At 47.0% G+C, this 24627-nt stretch overlaps 1 protein-coding gene across 1 annotated transcript; it reads right to left on the bottom strand.

The window, feature by feature from the left end:
• Nucleotides 1–625: 625 nt before the first annotated feature.
• LOC136503547 (disease resistance protein RGA5-like) lies at nucleotides 626–22960 on the bottom strand. The gene is made up of 3 exons (XM_066498588.1): nucleotides 22656–22960; nucleotides 5414–5875; nucleotides 626–2845 (listed from the first exon to the last, which is right to left on the bottom strand). The coding sequence occupies exons 1-3, from the start codon at nucleotides 22958–22960 to the stop codon at nucleotides 829–831; spliced, it is 2784 nt and encodes a 927-aa protein (XP_066354685.1). The 3' UTR covers nucleotides 626–828.
• Between the last annotated feature and the right edge of the window lie 1667 nt (nucleotides 22961–24627).

The following is a 24627-nucleotide window of genomic DNA, read 5'->3' as shown; positions in this document are numbered from 1 at the left end:
GATCCCATCCGAATGCTGTAACTGACACTTTGGCTCTAGAACTCTAAAAAAAATAAGGTCATCGATACGATCCTATATACGTCGTAAGACATCTACTGCACTTGTCTCCGCCACTTCTCGATCTGCGAACGAAAGATTTCAACAGTGATCTGTTGGGCAAGAGGTTACCTGCTTACTCGCTGAATGAGGCATAGTTTCCTTAAATTATTTGGCAGCAAAGTATTTCAAGAATATTGCTCAGTTGTAATTATGTGCACATCCTATTTATCTATAGAACAAAGAATAACAATTACTACTTGTCATGTCAATGGGAGTACGTCAAGACAATGCATATTTATGCTTTTACTGGACTACATACAACGTCTCTTATGGTTATCCTCGGTAGACACCAAAACATCCCACGTCCAAACGAATGGTTTCAACTAACTTTCAATCTCCAGGTTTGCCTTCCTGATCAGACTTTATCGAAACTATAAACATCAACCCTCACTCTTTGTAGACTAGATAGAGGGTAAAAAAGCTTCGTTTTGTTCAGTTAAATTCGGCCTACCCCTTTGTAAAAACAAAAAAAAATGCAACGTATCTCTAAGCCTCTTCGGCATTTATAGAAGATTAAGTACGCTTATTGGTCAGGAAAAATATGGGCAGTCCCGAGAAGAATCAATGGTCAAGAATGTACCATAATTCAACTGCTGTAAAACAGCAATCGACCAGAATTCAACTTCCTATTCCAACTAGTTTCTCCCAGAGAAAAAGGAAATAGAAAGCTATGCATGCAATGAGAGAAGAAAAGATTGGCAACATATACAGTTATACTTCATTCAGATTTCAGCTGCTTGTGGAGACCTCCCCTTCAGCCATGTTTTCCTCTTTCGCCATGTTTTCTTCATCCCACATTCTAACCTCAAGAGTGGGTCGGTTTGGAAGGAGATTGGCTGCACTCCTGATATCTTCTTCGAGTGCCTCCACTTCCTGAACCGTTGCACCACTGCAAATGATCTCAACGACAAGATGGCTAAGCGAAGAGAGGTGCCAGATGCCAAAAGAAAGACTGGTGCTTGCATTGAATGAAATACACAGCTTCTCGAGATTTGGCATGGCATCTGCTTCAAACATCATCCCAGACCTGTTGCTCCAGCAGGTGAAGTGGAACTCCTTCAGGCATATGAACTTGCCGCTTCGTACTACAAGCCTTTCTTTTGGGTTTGCTGCTTTTGATGTCACCCAGAGGCACATCAAGGAAGGTAAATTTCCTAGGGTCTCCAGTGTTTCGTTTTCTACTGGATCAACATTGACTTTTAGGTTCGTGTGCTTACCAAGCCATGCTATCCAAGATGGAATTCTGGGGAAATAGTAGTCCAAGCTCAGCTCAAATTTCTGGAGTAGATGAGGGGTGGGGAACCAAGAATCCATCAAGAAATCTAAGGAACGACCATAATAATCCTGAATGCGAAGAGATAAATAACCATGAATGCATAGAGACCGTAGATTGAGTCTGCCAAGTTTGTGGAGCGATGAGAGCAAGTTATCAACAAGAGCTCTGGTGTAAGTGTGTGAGTTGACAATGCACCAGCGCAGACGAAGAATTCTCAGTTTCGTCAGACTGCCCAACCCCAGCAAAGTAGAGGCCGAACAGTTTTGGCTGATTTTGATCTCCGATAGCTCCTGCAGTGCATGCAAGTTCCCAACCTTTTCAGGTAATTCCAAATTACTGACACGCAAACATGTCAAATTTTGCAGTTGAACAATGCTTTTTGGTAATTTTGTTATCTTTGTCCCTCCTAGATCCAAGGTCCGTAAATGCTGTAGCTCTCCTAGTTGTTCAGGCAGCGCAGCGATGCTTCTTAGATCTAGTCTAAGGTACTCCAAGTGAATAAGCCTCCTTATATGTTCAAAATATTTGTGTTCCATCTCCTCACTATTTTCTATATCAAGCACCCGAAGAACTTGAAACTTTACAAGAGAAGGCATCTGATCTGAATACCCAAAAGCACTGAGTGACCGACAATGGGAAATAATCGCTGTCGATGGAAGCATGGCATCTTGGGAATAGTAGTTGAGAGACAGATGGCTAACCTTCCCTTTTAGCACTAATTTCTTATTTTCGTCACCAACAAAAGTGGCAAAGTTTTCTTCAATTGACTTGGATACAAGGAGATCAAGAATCATATCATGGACACGGCATGAATCAACTTGACCATCATATTGGATTTTCACTGGCTGAACCATGTTTCTGTTAATAAGATCATTAAAATGACATTTTCCTATTTCCTGCAAATCTTGTCCATGTTCTGTATCAATAAATCCTTCAGCGATCCACCTTTTCACAAGTCGATCCCTCTCGATCTCATAATCTTCTGGAAATATACTTAGATATAGTAAACACGTCTTCAAATGGTGGGGGAGATCATCATAGCTAAGGGATAATATCCTTCTCATTTCTTCCACGTAAGGATCTTTTTCCAATGTTGAACCAATTGAGCTGTATACTCTGTCCCATTCTTCTTCCGTACTGACTTTATTAGCCAATAAGCTAGCTATTGTGACAATGGCCAATGATGAACCCTTGCATTTTTCCAAGATTTTAAAGGAAATTTCTTCCAATTGTGGAGGGCATGTATCTTCTGAGCCAAAGATTCGTTTGAAGAATAGACTCTTCGAGTTTTCTGTACTAAGAGGCATTAATTCATAGACATGATCAGAGTGAGGAGAGGAACACGACTTGGCAATAGAAACAATGCGTGTTGTTGTCATAATTCTGCTTCCACAATTGTTCACATACAAAGCACATTTGATGGTCTTCCATGCTTGAGTACTCCATATATCATCAATAACAATGAAGTACCTATGAAGTGTGCATTATCTATGAATTAGGAACAGATCATAATTGAAAAGAATATAAAACAAGTGGGAAAAGATCACCATTCGTTGTTTCTCTATTTATGAAGTACAGAAATATTTGTCTTTTAAATTTGTCCTTAAACAAAGAGTTTCAAAAAATCACATGTTTTATCAGTGTTGCAATAAATACCAGATTACCTTATCTTTTAAATTTCTCCTTGGAGTGAACACCAGATATTTTGTCTAGTAGCTTTTAACCCTAGGCTTAATGGTCATAAGATTTTTATGCTGTGAGGTACAACCATCAATTCCGTAATTAGCAGTTTAGAATGCATAAGCATACCCCATAAGTGTTTGCTAAAGCATCATTGAGCTAGATTTAAATCAAAATTACTTGAAGAAAAAATTGGAAGTCCTAAAAAATCTGAAACACATGAATTCTGTAACTACTGTGAAACACAAGAGAATCCATATATTTTGTAACTTATTCAACTTAACAGCATAAATGGAAATACTGACTTATCAGTTATCTGCATACATCTCTCTCTCTCTCTCTCTCTCTCCCTCTCTCTCTCTCTCTCTCTCTCTCTCTCTCTCTCTCTCTCTCTCTCTATATATATATATATATATATATATATATATATATATATATATATATATATATATATATATACATCCACTACTAAAAAACTCAAATGTACCCATCTACCCGCCACCGTGGTGAAGCCGTGAAATCAAAACCCACATACCGATTTCTCTGACGCTGCAACACCAGCTCCCTCCACCTCGCTCGCCTCCTCCACCCCCGTCTGCGATCTGACGTGCACCGACATGTGGGGTCCACCCGTTCCATCCCACGCCTCGCTTGCACACCAGATCCAGCCTCCCTGACCCTGCCTACTCCTTGCCCTCTGCCTCACCAACCACTGTTGCGGGGAAGCTCCTCAACAAGCTCCAAGCCTCCAACCCTTAGGTTCCCCGTCCTCGCCAGCCCTGTGCAGGGCTCTCCGTGTGCTCCTCGATGTCGTGTGCCACCACAGTGACCTGCGCGAGATCTCCCATCTCCCCCACTGGTTCACCCTTGCCGCCGCTGCACCACCAACTGCTTCTGTCTCTGCTGAGCGAGGAGGTGATGCGGCATAGCGCAGCGAGAGGACAGAGGTGCTCAGGCGCTGGCGCAGGCCTAGCTCTGGCACGACCTCCATGGCTCTGTTGCCTTGTGACTCACTGAGATGTGATCCCCTCCCACATGGTCTGGCAGTGGCTCAGCAACCTGGTCAAATCTCATCTGCAGACCAAGCTCTCCTAGACTACAACGCCCATGGAGGATCCATCAACGCCCAGTGGAATTTTTCATGGCCCGTCGATGCTCCTCTTGATGGTTGTGGTGCAGCACAGAGACATGGAGACAGTCTGCGGCTGTGTTCTACCTTTCCCATTTATAAATCAGTGTTGCTTATTGTCAGATTATGTTCTCAACTTGTTCTACATTTCAGTTTCTGTTCTACATAACCAGTCAAGGAAGCCTGGCGTGGACGCGTGGTTCAGGAGTGAATCTAGGATAAATTGTCACCGGGATTCACAACTGCTGAAGATGTTATATGACTACTATACCTATTTATCTAGTTATCAGGGAGTATAACAGCATAAACCTTAAGAATTTGAATTATTATAAAAATTGGATAATCAGAAGAAGAGTAACATATTTTTCTACAAATATTTTTATGCTATTTGAGCTCCATTCAGCATCCATAATGTGCAATTGGATTCTCTTTGACGTGCCTGAACCGTGACTAGGGGCTCATGTTGGGTTTCAGCTCTAGCCAACCCCAACTTGCTTGGGACTAAAAGGCTTTGTTGTTGTTGTGGATTCTCTTTCCACTAAAACAAGTGGAGCCCTTTCTGACTTACTTTGTTTTTCCTCCAGCAAGGTATTTGAGGCATGAGGGTTTATATATAAGTTATAAGTGCCAGCTTTTAGGGAGAACGCTGACCAGCAGGTTAGGGCAGATCCAGTGACCGCCGATGCTGTTAAATGGCTGGTGGGCTGGGGAGCTAAAAAACGAAGAATCTAGCATAGGGGAGTGGTAACTGCGTCAGGCGGATGGGGGCGAAGGCACGAGACAGTGAATGGAATGGAGACGAAGAGCTAGAGGAAGACAATAAAAAGTAACATTGTAACGTTGATAGTAAGATTACTACTTGACAAACAATATTGGCTGGGGCGAAGAAGCTACAAGGGCTAGGACTGGCGCTTGCAGACTAGGTCCTTTTAGCTAAGGTCGAGTCGTGTTTGTTCACTATGTGTTTGAACCATGAGTCTGTGTAATCGCCTCACTCATATCTAGTCCCCATATGAGTGAGGATCCTGTTGGGACCCCCCCCCTAATTTTAAATTTTTAACACATCTTTAATTTTTGTTTGCTCGTAGCAATGCACAGGCACAAACTTAGTCTAGAAAATAAAAAGCAATACTTTTGTAGTAGACACAGCACAACACAGATTGACCAAAAGAGAGCGTTGTAGAAAATAAGCAACTAACCAAGTTGCCATTCTGAATTAGTGAACTTACCTTTTGCTCTGTAGAAAATCTCGGATTGCATTGATAAACTTCTCCTCATCCCATATTTCCATGTTAAGATACTCTTGCTGGCTGACTTGACAGAGTATATTTCTTAAGATCTTCTTTACATCAGGCTGTTGTGACAACGAAACAAAAGCTTGACACTGGAAGTGGCCTTCTAATCTACGGTAAACCTGACATGCAAGAGTGGTTTTACCAAGACCCCCAGGACCGACAACAGATATCACTTTCAGGTGCTGCACTGATGATCCCTCCCCCTCCATTAGCAGACTGACAAGATCATCTCTCGGCTTGTCAATACCAACAAGCCCGTCTTGTTCAGCATACAGTGATGGCAAGCGCAGGTCAATGGCAGTAGTCGGGGTAGACTGAAAGGCACGCTCATCAAATCTGTACCCCCAGCGTCCGGTCAGTTTTAACCGGACGCGTCCGATCGAGGTCGGTACCTTACTGGAAACGACCGGACGCTAGGGGTTCAGCGTCCGGTCAGTTGAAGCTGCTGCGTCCGGTCAGCGTCATAACCGTTGGGATCTGACGAACAGCGTTTGAAGGCGATGACACATGGCGTCCTTCGGGCGACCGGACGCTGAGGGCCAGCGTCCGGTCAGTTTGACCGGAGCGTCCGGTCAGAGCACGTTTTGCCCAGTGAAGGGGTATAACAGTTCTATTTGATGGGGGCTCTATTTATAGCCCCATGGCCGGCTCAAGGGACAACTCTTGCACATTTTCATTGACATAGCAACCTTGTGAGCCTAGCCAAAGGACTCCCACTCATCTACATCATTGATTCATCATCATAGTGAGATTGGGAGTGATTCAAGTGCATTGCTTGAGTGATTGCATCTAAAGGCACTTAGTGGTTGTGTTTCACTACGGATTTTGCTTGTTACTCTTAGTGGTTGCCGCCACCTAGACGGCTTGGAGCAGCGAGGATCGTTGAGCGGAGGTGGTGATTGTCTCCGGCTCCGATCGTGGTGATTGTGAGGGGTTCTTGACCTTGTCCCCGGCGGAGAGCCAAAAGGTACTTTAGTGAATTGCTCGTGGCTTGTGTGATCCTCATCTTGTGTTGGTTGTGCGGCACCCTATTGAGGGTTTGGCGTGTGAAGCCAATTAGCGCGTGAACCTCCAAGTGAGTGAATCGCCACAACGAGGACTAGCTTGCCGGCAAGCAAGTGAACCTCGGTAAAAATCATTGTGTTTATCCTTTGATTCCGAGGTGATTGGTCTCCATTGTTATTCATCTTTGTGATTGATTGGTACTTCATCTACACGGCGGTATAACTATCCTAATCACTCTCTTTACTTTACCGCAAACTAGTTGACAAGCTCTTTAGTGTAGCTAGTTGTGAGAGCTTGCTTGCTTGGTTGGTGTGGCTCTTTAGTTAGTCTTTGAGAGCACACTAACATAGAATAGTGTCTTTGCTATTGTGTGAATAGACACTATCTAAACTAGAATTGTGGTAGGTGGCTTGCATTTTAAGTAGGCTAGCACAACACTCGCTTTGCCTCATAATTGTCTAACCACTTTGTTAAGTGTTGTTGTAGAAATTTTATTAGGCTATTCACCCCCCTCTAGCCATTAGGACCTTTCAGAAGGTACTTACAGTCTTTGTAGTTGCCCCTTTTTTTGATGTTGCAGAGGCTTTCGTTGCTTTTGCCCCTGACATTCTAGCCTACGTTGCAGGATGCGCAGAAGGGTCTTGCGGGCAGGCCTCCGTCGGTTCTGTGCTCGGCGACTGCGGTTGGTGCCTCCGCTGCTGGTGGCGCTCTGGGGGGATCTACGATCGGTGGAGGCGGTGGTCGGAGGCCACAGGCACCGTGCCCGCCCACAGCTGATGCGAGCTCTGCTCCAGGGACTTCCGCCGCGGCTGATGCGCCGGAGGTCTAGGCTCTTTGTAGCATTTAGTTGTTCTAGCGTGTATCTCGCAGTCCAACTGGGCTTTTGTGAATAAAGTTTATTTTGTTCTGAATGGTTTTGTGGAAAATTTTAACCTTGTGCAGGTTCTGAATCGGGAGCCTGCGCAAGACGTTGCTCCTTTGACTCTCTACAACGACGGTATTTACGTGAGCGGAGAGCTTTGGGAGTATTGGCATTCAGCCTTTCCCCGCAGCGTTGCGCACGATGTATTTGAGTCGGTTAGGTTTGACATAGACGACGAGCGCGCTGGGTTTACTCGCGCGCTCGCTTGGCGCAGACCTCCGCCACAGTAGTTAGGATTTTATTTCAAGTTGGTGTCCTGTAGGAATGTTTCTCGATGCTTTATGGAATACAAGATAGGTTCACTTTCTTGATTGTTTGTGTGGTGGCTTGAACCCGTCGTGGTAGTTTACATATCTCGTCTAGTGCCGAGCTCGCGCACCGTTGTCCTTTGATTGGGCGATCGAGCGCGATACAGAGGTGGTGGCCAGGACCTTCGCCCCATTTTTTCTCATTCTCTGTGTTTGCTTGATGGCCGGGGTAGAAGTCTCCGCAGTTTTTCGACCAGCGGAGGCGTACTTGAAGTCCACCTAGCGAGGTTTGCCGATTCGTCGTTTGATCCGGCTGGGGGTTTGGCGCAGCTTGTGCAGACGGCAGAGACTCTAGATATTTCTTTAGCTGGGTGTTTTAGCTGTCTAGAGGCATGGGTCTCCGACGCTGCACACCCGTGGGACATGGTTGATCTTTAGAGATGGCAGGTTAGGTCTCCGGCGTTAGGGGGATGTTACGAGTTTTCGTGTGATATCCCCCTGCTCCCGTAGGCCTTTGCTGTTCATCACCGTGCCGTAGGCCCTCTCTCTTTTCCCACTGTCTCCGACTGTCTACCGTTGGCTCCGATTTTACGAGTTTTGCCTGCACTATGGCTATCTAAGGAGACCCCCACCTCCATGGCTATTGCTATGGCTTTTGCCTGCACTATGCCTTGCTCCCCCCTTGCGCCCTTGCGCCTTATGCTGACTGAGTTTCTTAAGGGCACGGGGGGAATCCGTTTTTATAGTGGGGTGGTGGCTTTCGGGTGTTAACATTTTTGTACGTTGTTAGGTGGAACATATCTTGGTTTTAATGGCCTGTATGTTGCCTAAATTAATCGTTCTCCTTGAGATCTTTGAAGTAAAGAGGCCTGGCACTGTAGTGGTGGCAGTGTTTTGTCAGGCACTTTCTGTTTTTCCTGTTTCGGATGGCGGAGACCTTTTTCCTGGTTCTAGCGCCACAAATTTGTTGCCCCTGATGCTAGGGGTTTTTTTTGCTAAGGTTGGAGGCCTGTTCCACCGAGGTTGTTGCCTTGATGCCTGACTTTGGTCAGGTCTTTGTCAAGGGTCGGAGGCCTTTTTGGCCAAAGATTTTGGCCTTGATGCCTGACTTTGGTCAGATCTTTGTCAAGGGTCGGAGGCCTTTTTGGCCAAAGATTTTTGCCTTTGATGCCTAACTTTGGTCAGGACTTTGTCAAGGGCGAAGGCCTGTTTGGCTATAGAGGTCGTTTCAAATTGCCCATGCCTATGGCTGGCGCTTTGAAAGGACCTGTAGATTTTGTTTACCGAATATTGCGGCGCCAGAGCTGGCCGCTTTTGGTTTTGAGTTCTTTATGGCGTTCTTCTGGGGAATTACCTCTTTATACTTGTAGAGGATTTTTACATTGAGCCTACCTCGTTAAAAACCTCACCTCCACTTGGAGTTCCCCTGTGAGGAAAAGAGTGCAGGCTCTTTTACATTTTGTTTTGAATGAAGTAAAAAAAACTAAGGTAAATGCATGTAGGGGCCTCCGCTTATATTTTGCAGAGGTTGCCCTTTAGTACATTGCCTAGACATAGTATCTGCGAAGATTGTCAATATTCCATGTGTGGGTTGTCGTGACACCTTCGTTGTCGGTCAAGTGGAAAGAACCAGGTCAGCCTGCTGCCGTTGCTGTGTATGGGCCTTCCCATTTCGGTTGCAACTTACCGACAAGTTGTGCGTTGGGTTTTCTCCTGAGTACGAGGTCTCCGTGTTTTATGTCTTTCCTTACCACCTGAGAGTCTCTCCACTTCTTGGTTTGGGACTGATATTTTACAATGTTGTCGACTGCTTCCAGTCTGGTGGCTTCTATTGTTTCTTTTGCATATTCTTCATCTTGCAACATCAGCTAACTTGTTGTGCGGAGGCTTTCGTGCTTTATTTCTTCTGGCATCATGGCCTCTTCTCCATAAAGCAGTTTGAATGGTGTGAATCCTGTTGTTCTTGAGACGGATGTATTGTGTGACCAAATAACTCTAGGTAATTCATCTATCCATTTTCCTTTGCGTAGGCCCAGCAGTGTTTTTGATATTGCTGAAAAGACTATTCTATTTGCTCTTTCCACTGCTCCATTGGACTCTGGGTGGTATACCGAGGCGAAGGCTAATTTTGTGCCTATGCTTTTGCAGAATTCTTTGAAGTTCTATGAATCAAATTGTTTTCCATTGTCTACTGTCAAGATCCTTGGTACACCGAATCTGCAAACGATGTTCTGCCAGAAGAATTTTCTGATAGTTTCTGAGGTTATCTTTGCCAGTGGCTTTGCCTCTATCCATCTTGTGAAATATTCCACTGCCAATACTGCAAATTTGTTTCCTCCTTGGGATGGAGGTAATGGGCCGACCAGGTCCATCCCCCATCTTTGCAGCGGCCATATCGGAGGTATAAGCTGGGTCTCCAACGATGGTTTTGACTGTTCTAGAGAGAATGTTTGGCATGCTTTGCATGTTCTGACTGTCTGCTCTGCGTCTTGTATGTGTGTTGGCCAATAAAAGCCTTGTCTTATTGCCTTTGCTGATAAAGCCCTGGAGCTAATGTGCGACCCGCAAATTCCTGAGTGTATTTCTTGAAGCAACTCTATGCCTTCGCTCTGTGATATGCATTTGAGGAGAGGCTGGACTACTCCTTTCTTGTATAGTACGCCATTTACGATTGTGTAATTTCTTGCCCTGGCCTGTATTCTTGCTGCTTTTGCTTTATCTTCTTTGGTGGTTTTGCCTTCTAGGAATTCTGTTATCACCTTTCTCCAATCTTTATTTTGTAGGTGTAGTATGGGTTTTAGTGCCTTAGATGTCTCTACAGTTGCCGGAGACTTCAAGATCTGGTAAAAAGTGTTTGGAGGCAGTGGTAGGTTGTTTGCCGCAGCCTTTGCCAATTCATCTGCCTCTGCATTTTCTAATCTTGGGATGTGCTTCAGGGTGAAACCCTTGAATCTCCGCTCCAAATTTCTGACAACGGATAGGTATTTGATGAGTTCTGGCTCTCTTGCTGTGTATTCTTTCTCTACTTGGCTAGTGACCACTTGAGAATCTATTTTGACTGTCAATGTTTTTGCCCCTAGGGCCTTTGCTTTGCTCAGCGCTAAGATTAGGCCTTCATATTCTGCTATGTTGTTTGTTGATTTGAACTCTAGCCTTGCTGCATATTTCAGTCTGACGTTGGAGGGTGCCGTTAGGACGGTGGAGGCTCCTGCTCTGGCTTGGCCCTAGGCTCCATCCATGAATGCTATCCAGCCTTAAGTTGTTGGTTGTACCTTGGGCTCTATCGGAGGTGTTCAATCTGCTACAAAATCAGCTAATGCTTGTGATTTGATTGCTGTTCTGGGGACATATGAGATTCCAAACTGTGATAGCTCTGTAGCCCATTTGCCTATTCTACCGGAGGCTTCTTTGTTTCTGAGCAAGTCTTGTAGTGGCAGCGATGTTGGAACTGAGATTTCATGGGCTTGGAAGTAATGCTTTAGTTTTCTTGATGCCATCAGCACTGCGTAGGCAACTTTTTCTACCTCTGTATAGTTTAGTTTGGCTCCGGACAGTGCTTCTGAGATGAAATAAACTGGTTTTTGAGTTTTGCCTGATTCTTTTTCTAGCTCGTGGACTAAGACTGTGCTGACTGCATGGTCGGAGGCCGCCACATACAGCAATAGGTGGTTGTCCGATTCTAGGACGGAGACCATCAGTGAGTTTGCTAGATACTCTTTCAAGTTATGAAATACCTCCGACTGCTTGGACCCCCATTGGAAGTTGTCTCCACCCCTTAGGGCTTGGAAGAAGGGTAGGCTATGTTCTGCTGATTTTGAGATGAATCTGTTGAGCGCTGTTATTCTTCCCGTTAGCTTTTGTACTTTCTTCTTGTTTTTGGGCTCTGCCATTGCCATTATTGCTCTGGTTTTGTCCAAGTTGGCTTTGATGCCTTCGCTACTTATGATATAACCGAGCATCTTCCTTTTGTGACTCCGAATATACATTTCTCTGGGTTGAGGCGGAGGCCAGCTATCCTGAGGTTGGCGAAGGTCTCCTATATGTCGGAGACATGATCATCCTTGTTCTTGCTCATGACCACTATGTCATCGACATAGGCTATGATGTTTCTATCTAGCTGTGATCCCAAAACCTCCTTTGTCATTCTGGCAAAGGTTGCTCCAGCATTCTTGAGTCCCTCAGGCATTCTGGTGTAGCAGTATGTCCTGAATGGGGTGGTGAAACTTGTCTTGTCTTCGTCTTCTTTTTTCATCTAGATTTGGTGATACCCAGAGAAACAGTCGAGGAGAGAGAACCTCTGGCATCTAGCTGCCTTGTCGACGGAGGCATCTATTCTTGGCAATGGGAAAGGGTCTTTCTTGCAAGCTTTATTCAGATCTATGAAATCTATGCACATTCTCATTTTGCCATTTTTCTTTGGTACCAAGACTACGTTTGCTAGCCATTCTGAATACTTGACTTCCCTAATCACTTTTGCATCTAGCAGTCTTTGCACCTCCACCTTTGCTGCCAACATTCTGTCCTTCGACATTTTTCTCTATTTCTACTTTCTTGGTCTCATGTTTTCGTTGATATCCAGTTCGTGCTGTATGATGTCCCTGCTGACTCCCTGGAGGTTGGAGGCTGACCAGGCGAAGATGTCCTTGTTTTTGACTAGGGTTGCCATGAGCTCTTCCTCTTCCGCCTTGCATAATTTTGAGCTGATTGTTACTTTTCTATCTAGTAACTCTTTTTCTAGAGGGATCAGCTTTGTCTCTTCTTGACCTGCCATATCTGTTTCTCCTTTGGGCATGTTCGGAGGCTCTAGTTCTTTTTCGCCCACTCGACTGTATTGATGTTTCTTTGGGCTCTGTAGATAGCTTTCTCTATGTTTCTTGCTTCTTTCTGGCTGCCTCGGACTGTGATAATACCATGGAGTGTTGGTATTTTCATGCATAGGTAGGCCATATGCAGGGCTACATTGAATTTGGTTGTGAATCCTCTGCCCAAGATGGCATTGTATGGGTAATATAGATCGACGACGTCGAAGGTTATGTACTCAGTTCTGGCATTCGCTTGGGTTCCGAACGACACTGGGAGTGAGTTTTTTCCTAATGCTTGTATCTGCTTGCCTCCGAATCCTATTAAAGGGGATTCGGAGGGTTGTAGTTGATTTCTGCTGAGCTTCATTTGGTCGAATGTATTTCCAAAGATGATATCTGCTGAACTGCCCGTGTTGACCAGTATTCTGCTTATCTCCCATGCTGCTATGTTGGTCTTGATCACCATTGTGTCTGCATGAGGGTAGCTCTCTAGCTAGAGATCTTCTTCTATGAAGGTGATTAGGACTCTGGACCAATCTGTGTGTTTCACCGGGCCTTGGACTGCTACATTGTTTACTAGGCGGAGGTGATCCTTTTTCTGCTTTTTCGTTTGAAACTCCATTGATGATCCTCCGGCGATTGGCAATATCATGCCTATTGTTGGCAGTGCTCCATGAGGGTTGACTTGGTTTTCTGGGTTTGGCTCGTTTTTTGGTGTTAGGGGTTGGTTGTGTGGTGGTGGTGGAGGCAGTTGCTGCATGTGGTGCTATGGCTGCGGAGGCTCGAACCTTATTCGGTTTTGCTCCGGTGGGTTTGTTTCGAGGTAGGTTATATGGGGAGATTTTGGGTTTATGTAGGTCAGGCTTGCCTCCAACCTGTAGTTGCCTACCGGAGGCTACTGTGAAGGTGATGACCGCCATGCTGGTAGGAAGTTTGGGTAATAGGCAGAGGTCAGTGTGGAGGAATGTATTTGGGTTGCGTTTAGCGCTGGGTACATTGGGCAGTACTGCTGGTGGCCAGTTGTGTATGTGGTGTTGACCTCTCTTGCGCTCTGCTATGTCGGAGGTTGGGCAGTCTGCTTGTTCTTCATCCTTTCTTGTGTTTCTTTTGTCTTCGGACAATCTTTGGTGATGTGCCCTGCGTTTTCGCCGTGAAAAACGCAATATGGCCTACGTTGTTTCTGGCTTTGGTTTCTGTTCTAGTTTTTGCCTTGGTAACCTTACCGACCTTGGTTCCTTGTCTGGGTCTCCGGCCGTGTTGGCGCTGCCTGTTGCCCTTGCTCGAGGTGGGGTTGACCCTCGATACTGAGCACTTGCCCCTGGCCTGGCTTCTGATTTGATACATTCTGGTTCGTATAGGTTTTCTAGAAATTTTTGCTACTGTTTTGTTGTCTGTTTTGACCTTGCTCCTCTAGCCTCTTGCGTAGGTCATTGTCTGATCTGCAGTACTTCTCAAACTCATCATACAACTGCTGAATGGAGGTTGGTTTCTCTCTTGCTAAGTGTGCTGCGAACGGCCCGATTCGGAGGCCTTTGATCGCTGCTTCGATGGTGATCTCGTCTAGGACATCTGGTGCCTTCGCCTTTAGTTGCACGAATTTCTAGAGGTAGTCATATAGTGTCTCTCCCTGCATTTGCTTGCACTGAAACAGATCTATGGAAGTCAGCGACTGTGCTGTTAGCCCTTTGAAGTTTGCCAATATCTTGTCCTGGAGGTTCTCCCAAGAATAGACTGTACTTGGTTTGAGCATAGAATACCAAGCCAGCGCGTCGCCTTCGGCTGCAATGATAAATGACTTTGCCAAGACAGCGTCGTCTCCACCGGCGGAGGCTACTACTGCCTCGTAACTCATAATGAACTAATAGGGGTCAGTCTTTCTGTTGAACTTGGGTAGTGTGATTGGCTTGTACGCTGTTGGCCATGGCAACTGTTGTATGCCTTCAGATAGTGGGGACTTGGGATCGATAGGCCTCCGCATCACCTGAGATGGCATCATCGGCTGGCTAATCACTGGCGTAGAACCTTGAAGCATGGTTGCAGTTGGTGTTGTTGTGGAGGCTGGGATTGCGGAGGTTGTCGCTGGTACTGCATGCTGCATACTTAGCATCTCAGCATGTAGGACTACCAACTGCTGCCTTATTTCTGCTGCTTGTGTTGATGCTTGAATAGCTTGCTGATTAGCTACGAATGCTGTTGCCATTCTGTCCCTCTCTTGTTGCGCTCTTTGCAACTATGCTTGCAGCTGTTGCAATTCTTGCTCGGGTGCTGTGGCTGAGTTTGGTTGGGCCTCCAGATCCTGAATCTCTCGATCTTGGGGTTCCGGTGGTTGACCCTGGGCATCTACTCTGGTGTCGTCCTCTGCTAGCGAGGTTGTGTAGGCACTATGAGTGTTGCGCCTAGGCCTTCCTCGTTGACCCGTGGTCACTGCTGCTCTAGTGGTGGTCTTTCTTTTCCCTGCCATCGTTGATTTGCCTTGGCCCAACCACAGTGGGCGCCAATGTTGAAACTAGCGGTTTCAAACTATGTGGAAGAGACCGAGGCCTCCGCTCATCGAACGGTCGGCCTCGGGCGGAGGCTTGGGATAAGAACGATAAGGGGGAGAGTGGTGAGTAAGGGAATGACACGGAAAACTATGGTTTCATTAATTCGTCCACCAACCAATCTCCACGGTTACAAGTGTCCCCTATTTATAGGACTCAACTACTACATAACAGAATTTATTACAATGCCCTCAACTGCTACAGTACATTCCTAGAATATTCCGCCGCTAGCCTCTTGTTCGCGGGGCAATCCTGCCAGACCGTCTTCAAGTGATGGGCTTCCATGAGCAGCCGGCCCACTGTAGCTTGGTCTTTGGCCCAAAGGCCTGGGTCCCCGACGCTGGCCTTCATCTCCCGGGGTGCGCCGCTGCCTCAGTAGGTCTTCGCCGGACGGTCAGAGACATTACCCGCGGGTCTCCGCCCGGCCGCGCGGGGGCCATGGTTCTCGCCGCTGGCCTCTGCCTTCAGGGGCGCGCCGTTGCCTTGGAGAATCTTCGCCGGTCCGGGCGGAGGCATCATCCGCAGGTCTCCGCCCGGTCGCTGGCCTTCGCCTTCAGGGGCGCGCCGTCGCCTTGGAGAGTCTCCGCCGGTCCGGGCGGAGACATCATCCGTACGTCTCCGCCTGGCCGCACAGGGGCCATGCTGGCGCACTTGCACGGACCGCGAGCGCCTGCGCTTGAGTACCTACGTACACTTAGGCAAGATCATTTGTTTGATTAGTTTAGAGATTAGGCGGCCTCCGCCCGTAATACCGGAGATGCCTGCCTAAGCGGTCGGCAGGATGCGTGCCTGGCCTTGGCGAAGTCCGCGATGAAAAGGAGATTCAGCACCCTTCGAGCATAGCCGAGAAAGTTTCTTTAGTCAGCGTCGGGTCTCCGCCCTAAGACGGTCGAAGACGCCTTGGCGACACCCCGCTGTCGAGGGCCTTCGCCACCCGCCAAAGCCATGTTACAACAAGGTGTGTGTGTGTGTGTGTTTCTCTAACTACAACTAAACATATTCGAGTTGTTTCACATTATTTCTGTTGTTTGACTCTATGCTTACTTATTGCCTCAACAAAACAATTGCATTTTAAACTTATAGAGATCTGGATAAATTCTAATTTCCACGTTAGTGAAAAAAAATAATTCATGATCAAGAGGAACGGCAATTAGAAATTTACACGTCATATTCAGATTTACCTTTGGACAAACTTTTTACTACATAAAGCTTAAATACTACTATTTGGACTAATTTTACATAATAATTAGATTGTATGTAAGAATTTTTTTTAATTTTAACACTTTTTCGAACTTAATTTTAAATCTAACACTCTCGGTTTTTTTTAAACTAACACTTTTGGCCGCGTCTATTGCCTTGGCGCGGCCAAATGCCTGTGCCGCACCATGCATGGTGGCGCAGCAGAGGGCTGACGTGGCGGCGATCAGAAACGCTGGCCGCTGACGTGGCAGGGCTCTGCCACGCCACCGATCTTGGCGCGGCAGTGACGCGCCCTGATCCATGGCGCGGCAGAGCCAGGTATAACCTCCACCGCGGCTAGTCCCGCTGGCCGAGCAGCAAAACAGCCTAGGCGTCGCTCCTACTCTCGACCATCGCCAAGCACGCCAGCCGCCGCGCCACGAACGGCGGCAGCCCAGCCCTCCATTGCCGCCTCCCTCCCTTCCCTTCCATTCCCCGGCTGCCTCCCTCCCTTCTCGTCCTAGTTCAAGGTAATGATGCACATTTTATTTTTGTTTAAATGGTGGATAGGATATTATGAATGGGAGTTAAGGTAAGTAGGAAAATTATGTTTGGGAACTATGGTGAAGATATTAGTATGAGTTTGTCAATGTTAAGGTTAATTATTTAGTTAGAAGTATGTTTGCCATATATATTTTTGTTGCTATAATTGTTGTTTATAATATTTTAGTTGCATTGCAAATGATTACATTTTACATTAATTTGCGTTGTTTTGATTGGTGTTTAATTTAAACTGTTTTATTAGATGGAAGACATGTTTCGGGAGCAGTTATGGCGAAAATGGGGTCATCCTAGAGAAATGTACCCCCGACGAGTCTAGCAAAGATGTCCTCGTCCCTCCTGAACTCCCTGTCCCTAATTGTGATTGTGGTCGTCCGGCCGACGTGTTTCAATCGAGACATCCAGACACAGCGGCTCGTTGCTTCTACACGTGCAGTCGTTTTAATGTAAGTTATTGTTTTCGTATATTTTTCTTCTTCATTTGTATTACTAGGTTACTAATATTTTGTTGAATTTTTGCTATGTAGGCCCATGAGAGGTGCTTTTTCTTTCAGTAGATCGACGGTGCAGACAAATTTGACCCCAGGTACCTCCTTTTCAACGATTGGTGGAGAGGGCGTCATCCATGAGAGCACTTCGAGCGGTGGGTTCCACCTCCCCCTAACCCCCTCCAATGACGGCTAAGGAGAAGCACTTAGCCGTAGTTAGATGACTCGAGGAACCTCCTCTGTGCCATTGAGGAGACCGAGCCGTGATAAACCCTGACAATACGTTGGAGTTTGTGTATCCAAACAAGCATGAAGTAAGTGCAAAGTGTATGTGTTGAAATGTTGAGCTATATGTGTCATGTATTAATGTCACGTTATTTAGGTGTATTCAATGGCGAAGTGTCGTTTCAAGGAGTGGTTGTATGGTCCTAAGAACAAATGGCCCGAAGAACCTCCAAAAGCAAAACAAAAGAAGAAAGAAAGGTTAATTTACAAAGCACCACCAGTCAAGTGCGAATGTAGTGTTAATTCTAACTATGGCCTAGTCCCTTCGGAGCTTGGAATAGGCCATTATTGCGGCCATATGGTTGAGTACGAAGAGGTTCGTTATTTTTGTGGTAAACATAAAATTGTATTTTGTTTCTTTTGCTAAGACATATATGATATAATATTTCTTTTGAACAGAGCACTAGAAAATGCAGGTGGGAACGTTACGATGGTCAAGCTAAGTTCTTGAATGAACTGAAGAAGAGGCAACTAATTGCAAGGAAGAGGGGATATGGACCTGACTACGTCAACCTATTCGTTAAACATCACAAAGAAAAGATGCGTGAGTTTGCTAGACAGTGCGGTATTTGTAACCTGATCGATGTTGGGCTTAACAAATGGGGATTGGAGAGACGGATAACGTTAGAGGAGGAAAGGGCAAGGAAGGAGGCAAGGGAGGAGACAAGAGTAAAGATGCAGGTCTTGAACGAGCATGTTGCTGCATTATGTGCTAGTAAGTGCTTGAACACCTATTTTTGTTGCCTGATTTTAAATGTAATATAATCACATTGCTAACTGGTTGCATTTTATACATGAAGGGACTGGTTGCAGCGAGGATCATGCTGCAGAGGTGGCTCATACAAGGTATCAGGAGAAGAAGTTAGATGAGCATAGATCGTGAGCTGGTCGCACCGTTCAATCCCCGATTATGTTGTCTGATGAGGGGGACGAGGATGAGAATGGCACTGGCAGACTTAGTGAGCTAATTGCTCTAGCAAAGGCGGGCTTGTAGGCGGTGGAGGATGAGGACGACACTGGCAGACTGAGTGAGCTCATCGCTCTAGCAGAGGCGGGCTTGTAGGCGAAGGAGGATGAGGATGACACTGGCAGACTGAGCGAGCTCATCACTCTAGCAGAGGTGGGCTTACAGGCGAAGGAGGATGATGACGCATTCTTCACTTAGGCCACAGTGGCCGCAGATGAAGCGGAGGCCGCTTACTACAGGCGACACGCAGGTCAGAGCAACGCAGGTGAGCCTAGCCATAGCAACAGGGTTGTGGTTGAGGATTGGTACTCGGACGATGAGTTGCTTACTCAGTATATTTCTGACTGAGGGTTTTTTATTGCGCCGTCTGTTAGTTCCATGCTTTATTACTCAGGTGTTACAAGGTATACTTCCTGATGAACCAGATCAGCTACTATTGCAACTTGAACATACAGAGCCTATTCTATCTTCAAATCAGGATGCCATCACGGTTCTAGCTCCAATCAGTCAGTTAATTGAAGAGTTTTCTGACTTGTTCCAGCCACCAACATCTCTTCCTCCTTCCCGTGCTTGTAACCATGAGATCCCGCTATTGCCTGGTGCTCAACCTGTTTTCATCCGACCTTATCGGTACCCGCCCAAATTGAAAGATGAAATCGAAGCACGGGTTCAGGAGATGTTGTCACAAGGACTCATTCAGCCAAGCTCTAGTTCTTTCTCCTCCTCGGTACTGCTTGTCAAAAAGAAAGATGGCTCCTACCGCTTTTGTGTTGATTTCAGACATCTCAATGCACTGACCAGAAAGTCTAAGTTTCCTGTGACAGTGTTTGACCAGTTGATGGATGAGCTCGCCCAAGCTAAGTGGTTCTCAACATTGGATCTTCGAGCTAGTTTCCACCAAATACTTTTGTAGCCCAATGAAGAATTCAAGACCGCTTTCCAGACTCACCTGGGTCAGAACGAGTTCAGAGTGATGGCATTCAGTCTTACCGGTGCGCCAGGCACATTTCAAGGCGCAATGAATGGTACTTTGGCTCTGGGTTTGCACCACTTTGTGTTGGTTTTCTTCGATGATATCCTCGTCTACAGCCCCACTTTTGAAGCTCATGTTGATCATCTGCGCCAAGTGTTTCAGTGGTTACACGCTGATCAGTGGAAGCTCAAGCTATCCAAATGCACCTTCGCCCAGGAGTCCATCTCCTACTTGGGTCATATCATCAGCAGCCAAGGTCTTTCCACAAACCCAGCAAAGGTACAAGCCATCCTTGAATGGCCCGTTCCATCTTTAGTTTGGGAGCTCCATGGTTTTCTGGGCCTTGTCGGCTATTACCGCAAGTTTGTGCGTCATTTCAGCATTATTGCCAAGCCTCTAACCGATCTCCTAAAGAAAGATCAGTTGTTCATTTGGACTTCAGCCCATGACTACCTTTTCGGTCCTAAAACAGGCTCTTTGTACGGCCCCTATCCTGGCATTGCCGGATTTCTTTTCACCCTTCCACATTGAAACAGATGCTTCGGGTACAGGGATTGGAGCCATTTTACAGCAGAATGGGCATCCCATAGCATTCATCAGCAAGGCTTTAAGTCGCCGGAATCAAGGGTTGTTTGTCTATGAGAAGGAATATCTCGCTATCTTGCTGGCTGTCCAACAGTGACGTCACTACTTGCTCCAGGGCGAATTCTTCATTCACATTGATCATCACAGCTTGGTCCATCTTAATGAACAATGGCTCCATACTGCATGGCAACAGAAGGTCTTCTCCAAGTTGCTCAGGTTACAGTACAAGATCATGTATAAGAAAGGCTCAGAGAACAGCGCGGTAGATGCTCTATCCCGCCGCATGCCCACAACCTAGAGCTATGCTATATCTTCAGTCTCCAACACTTGGCTTGATGAAGTGGTTCAGGGATACAACTCTGATCAAGCTGCTATGGCTTTGTTATCTCAGCTGACTGCCAGTCTAGACAGTCACCCTTCATTCTCTTTGGTCCAAGGCATCATCAGATACAAGAACCGTCTGTGGCTCGGCTCCAATAAGCCCATGCAACTTAAAATCATGACTGCACTGCATAGCAGTCCTTTGGGTGGTCACTTAGGAGCTCCAACAACCTACAGTAAAATTAAATCTTTGTTCTTCTAGCTTGGAATGAAATTAGACATTTGGCTTATGTTCAATCCTGTACTGTGTGTTTGCAAGCTAAGCCGGACAGATCACGCTACCCAGGTCTCTTGCAGCCACTTCCTGTGCCGTCTACCTCCTAGGAAGTGATCACAATGGATTTCATCGAGGGGTTGCCATGGTCTGGTTCCTACAATGCCATCTTAGTCATGGTGGATAAATTCTCCAAGTTTGCATACTGTATTTCCCTACGTCATCCCTTTACAACAGCTTCTATGGCCAAGATCTTCATGGACCAAGTGTATCGCCTTCATGGTCTTCCTCGAGCCATTGTCTCAGACTGTAACTGCATCTTTACAAGTAACTTCTGGAAATGTCTATTCAAGGTAGCCGGTTCCAAGCTTCAGTTCAGCTCAGCATACCATCCTTAGACGGACGGCCAGACAGAAAGTGTCAACCAGTGTGTCGAAACATTTCTTCGCTGCTTTGTGCATAGTTGCCCAGCTCATTGGAGTCAATGGTTACCGCTCACTGAATTCTGGTATAATACCTCTACACATTCCACGCTGGGCCATTCCCCCTTTGAGGTCTTATATGGTTTTCCTCCACGACTGTTGTCAGTGAACTTGGATGAGGTGGCTCTAGTACCTGATCTTCATAAGTGGATGGCTGATCGTGAGCTCATGCATGCTGTTGTCAAGCAGCACTTGCTCCGTGCTCAGACTCACATGAAACGGCAAGCTGATAAAGGCCGTTCTGAGCGTCAGTTCTCTGTGGGTGACATGGTGTTCTTGAAGCTTTAGCCCTACATCCAATCATCACTGTTCCACCGCTCCAACAAGTTATCTTTCAAGTTCTTTGGACCATTTCAAGTCATTCAAAAGATTGGTCCAGTTGCATACAAGCTGCTACTTCCACCAGGTGCTGCTGTCCATCCGGTCTTCCATGTCTTGCAGCTACGTTCATCTCCAGGCCATCAGCAGGTATCACCATCACTACCTTCTGACTTGCTGCCGTTTTAGTTTCCGCTTCGGGTGCTGCAACGACGCTGGACATCCGGGCCTCGCCCTATAGCACAAGGTCTTATCCAGTGGTCACATTCACCTCCGGAGCTATCTACTTGGGAGCCGCTCGAGCAACTTCACCAACAGTTTCCGCAAGCACCAGCATGGGGACATGCTAGTTCTGAAGATGGGGGGAATGTTAGCAGCCTGCCACTTCCTGTGCCGGTGACTGCTGAGGACGACGCGCCAGAAGCTGAAGAGGAGGCTGCTCGGGCTGATTGGCCCAAGAGAATGCGCCGGCCCAATACAAGAATTGTTGGCCCAATGTGGCAAGCTTAACAAATGTATTAAGTAGTAGTAAGGACAAAGGGGAGGACAGGGGATGAAAAACACAAAACTATACTTTGTTTCTGAGTAAATCCAGCCATCGCGCCATTCCTGCCTGTTCTTCCGGCTCTTCCTACCGTATTTTCCTTCTTCCAGTAGTTTGCCCTTACAAATTGCCCCTCAAACCATTTGACCAATCATTCTCAATGCTGCTACACATTCGATCAAGAACTGTCTGCTCCCACATACATTTTCTTAGAATACGTACGTATGTAGGAGAACCACATATGTGTCCTTGTGTTAAGAATGAGTAAAAGTCGAATCACTTTCTGCCAACGCAAGATGCGCTGGACATTCGTCAATTCACGGTTTATACATGCATAAACCGAATTTTAGGAGTAGCTACTAGGAACACAATGAAATGATCAAGTAAACTCAGAGAACTCGAGCTTCTAATAAGAACTTGTGCTCCGTAAAAAAAGGGAAAATGGTGTTCTTGCCCTTATGCAGGAGTTCAATTGTGATTTTGCCCTTGTTTTCTTAACTTTGTGATTTTGCCCTTGCTATTTTAAATTGAATCATCCGTTTGCCCCTGGTTTGGATGCCGTCAGATGGTCATGGAATAAATGAATTAAAAAAATTCAAAATCTAAAAAAAGAAAGGCGAAAAGACCAAATTGCTTCTTATCCTTATATTCAGCCTCCATATGGAAACTGTGCCTTTCTCACGGGCCGGCTGCATCAACCGGGGCGTCGGGGGCATCCGACGGCAGCGGCGTTGGCAGCGCATAGTGCGCAGTGTGGCAACGGCTCCCGATGGTGGGGCTCGACACGTGGCGCGCGGTGTGGGGGCACGCGAGGGCTGCGGGGCTTGGCACGCGACGCGTGGTGCGGGGGCTTCGGGCGTGCGGCGCTCGGAAGCAGCCGCGACTCGGTTGCTCGGGCGCGGACGTGTGGTGGCCGGCGTACTGTGGTAGGCGGCAGCGGTCGTGCTGTCGCCCTCCCGTGCACCGCATCTTCGGTGGCCGCGCCATGGCCAGACGGTCGACGATGTCGGAGTCGCTGCCGAGCACCTCATGATGAAGCCGAGGTCATCCGCCGCCGCTGCCCTGCCCTGCAGCTCCGCCCAAGGCCGAGCGCCACTGCGCTCGCCTCCGTTGGCTGGATCCGAGGTTGCGCTGCTATGCTTCCCCCATCCCTCTTGCCCTTCTGCTTCCCTACTTCTCTCTCTTCTCTCCATTCCGCGCCGAGCGCTCTGCTCTTCCCCTCCCCTTGCCGCCTCTTTTGGAAGAGGACGACCGTAGGTCGCCGGGGCAGTCGCTGGTGCTCCCTGGTCTTAACGCCGTCCTCTAGTCTCCCACCGCCTTGCTTTTCTCTCTTTCTCTCCCTCTCTCTTGCTCTATCTGATCTCTTCCGTAGACCACTCAGAAGGAAAAGGAGCAGATGCGCCTCGCCGACGGCACCTAATGCCCAGCTCTCAGCATCGTCGCCAGGGCCAACCAGGGCGCGCCACCTCGCCCTGTGGACCCCGCGCGTCAGTGGCTCTGTCTTCCTCTTCCCCTGTCCATAGACTCAGCTCACATAGGCTAAATACAGAGAGCGCATGGTTCACCAATCGGTGCATAAGAGCAGCAGCAACAGAGCGCCCACCTGCCTTGGCCAGACAGGGGCAAAATCGCAATTAGGCATAATAAACGAGGGGCAAAATTGCATGGGCATTCATGTCCTTTTGTATAAAGTTTAACACTGTTAGGGGTGGATGACGGAGCAAGGGCAAACTGGTGCTTCGTGAATGGCATAGTAGGGATAAATTCACAAAGTCAAAAAAATAGGGGCAAAATCACAGTTTCGACACAAAACAAGGGTACAAACGCAAGAGCCCCTAAAAAACATCACCTGAATCTTCTGTGTTCGAAATGATGAACAATTCCTCTTTGGCTCTTTACACACATAAAAAAATCCTCTCCGGCTCTCCTGGTTGCAAAAGAACGATAGTGCTAGCGACCGAACGTCCATGCCTATACTCTATTCGCGCACCTCACACGGGGGCCGCGACATTTTGCTGGTTCGGATGCCCAGCCGAAACCAGGAGGAGACACCGAAGCGAGGTAGTAGAAGGCGAGGAGGAAGATGCAACACCCGATCTACTTTTGAAACATCGAGATGCTACACTTGCAATATACGTTTGAAGACAGATGAAACTCTTGCAAAACACGTAAAAAACACTTGAAACCATTGTAAAACATACGCAACATCTAGATAAAACACTTGCAACATACGTGTGAAACATATGCAATATCGAAATAAACACTTGCAACATACATATGAAAAAACAGATGAAACATTGAAAATAAAAAGCTTGCAACATGCCTCTAAAACACTTGCAACATCCCGATCTATTTTTGCGACATCCATACGAAAACAACTGAAACACTTGAAACAAGCATTTGCAACATGGGAGAAGAGATCGGGGTCGGTCGATTCCGGTCGTCGGGGTGGGAGCCGACGACGAGCGAGCACCATCAGCACTGGCCGCGCTCGTGGGTGCCCTTGGCTCGAACTAGGACGATCTGAGGCGCCCTAGCGCGTGTGCCCAGCGGCCATCGGCAGGGGTAGAGCGGTGACCCCACGGTGGCGAGGCATCCCGACGGTGCTGGGGTTCAGAAAGAGGCAGGGTGGCACTGCGTAGCTGAGGAAGGAG

This window comes from Miscanthus floridulus, chromosome 14, assembly GCF_019320115.1.
Source record: "Miscanthus floridulus cultivar M001 chromosome 14, ASM1932011v1, whole genome shotgun sequence".
Lineage (NCBI taxonomy): Eukaryota > Viridiplantae > Streptophyta > Magnoliopsida > Poales > Poaceae > Miscanthus > Miscanthus floridulus.
This window is presented reverse-complemented; position numbering and strand designations above follow the sequence as displayed.

Coding starts and splice junctions, on each gene's coding strand:
- LOC136503547 (XM_066498588.1), bottom strand. CDS start 22,960: ATGGCGCGGCCACCGAAGATGCGGTGCACGGGAGGGCGACAGCACGAC. Junction 5,876..22,655: donor CCGGTTGATGCAGCCGGCCC/GTGAGAAAGGCA, acceptor GGTCGTTTCCAG/TAAGGTACCGACCTCGATCG. Junction 2,846..5,413: donor GATTTTCTACAGAGCAAAAG/GTAAGTTCACTA, acceptor CACACTTCATAG/GTACTTCATTGTTATTGATG.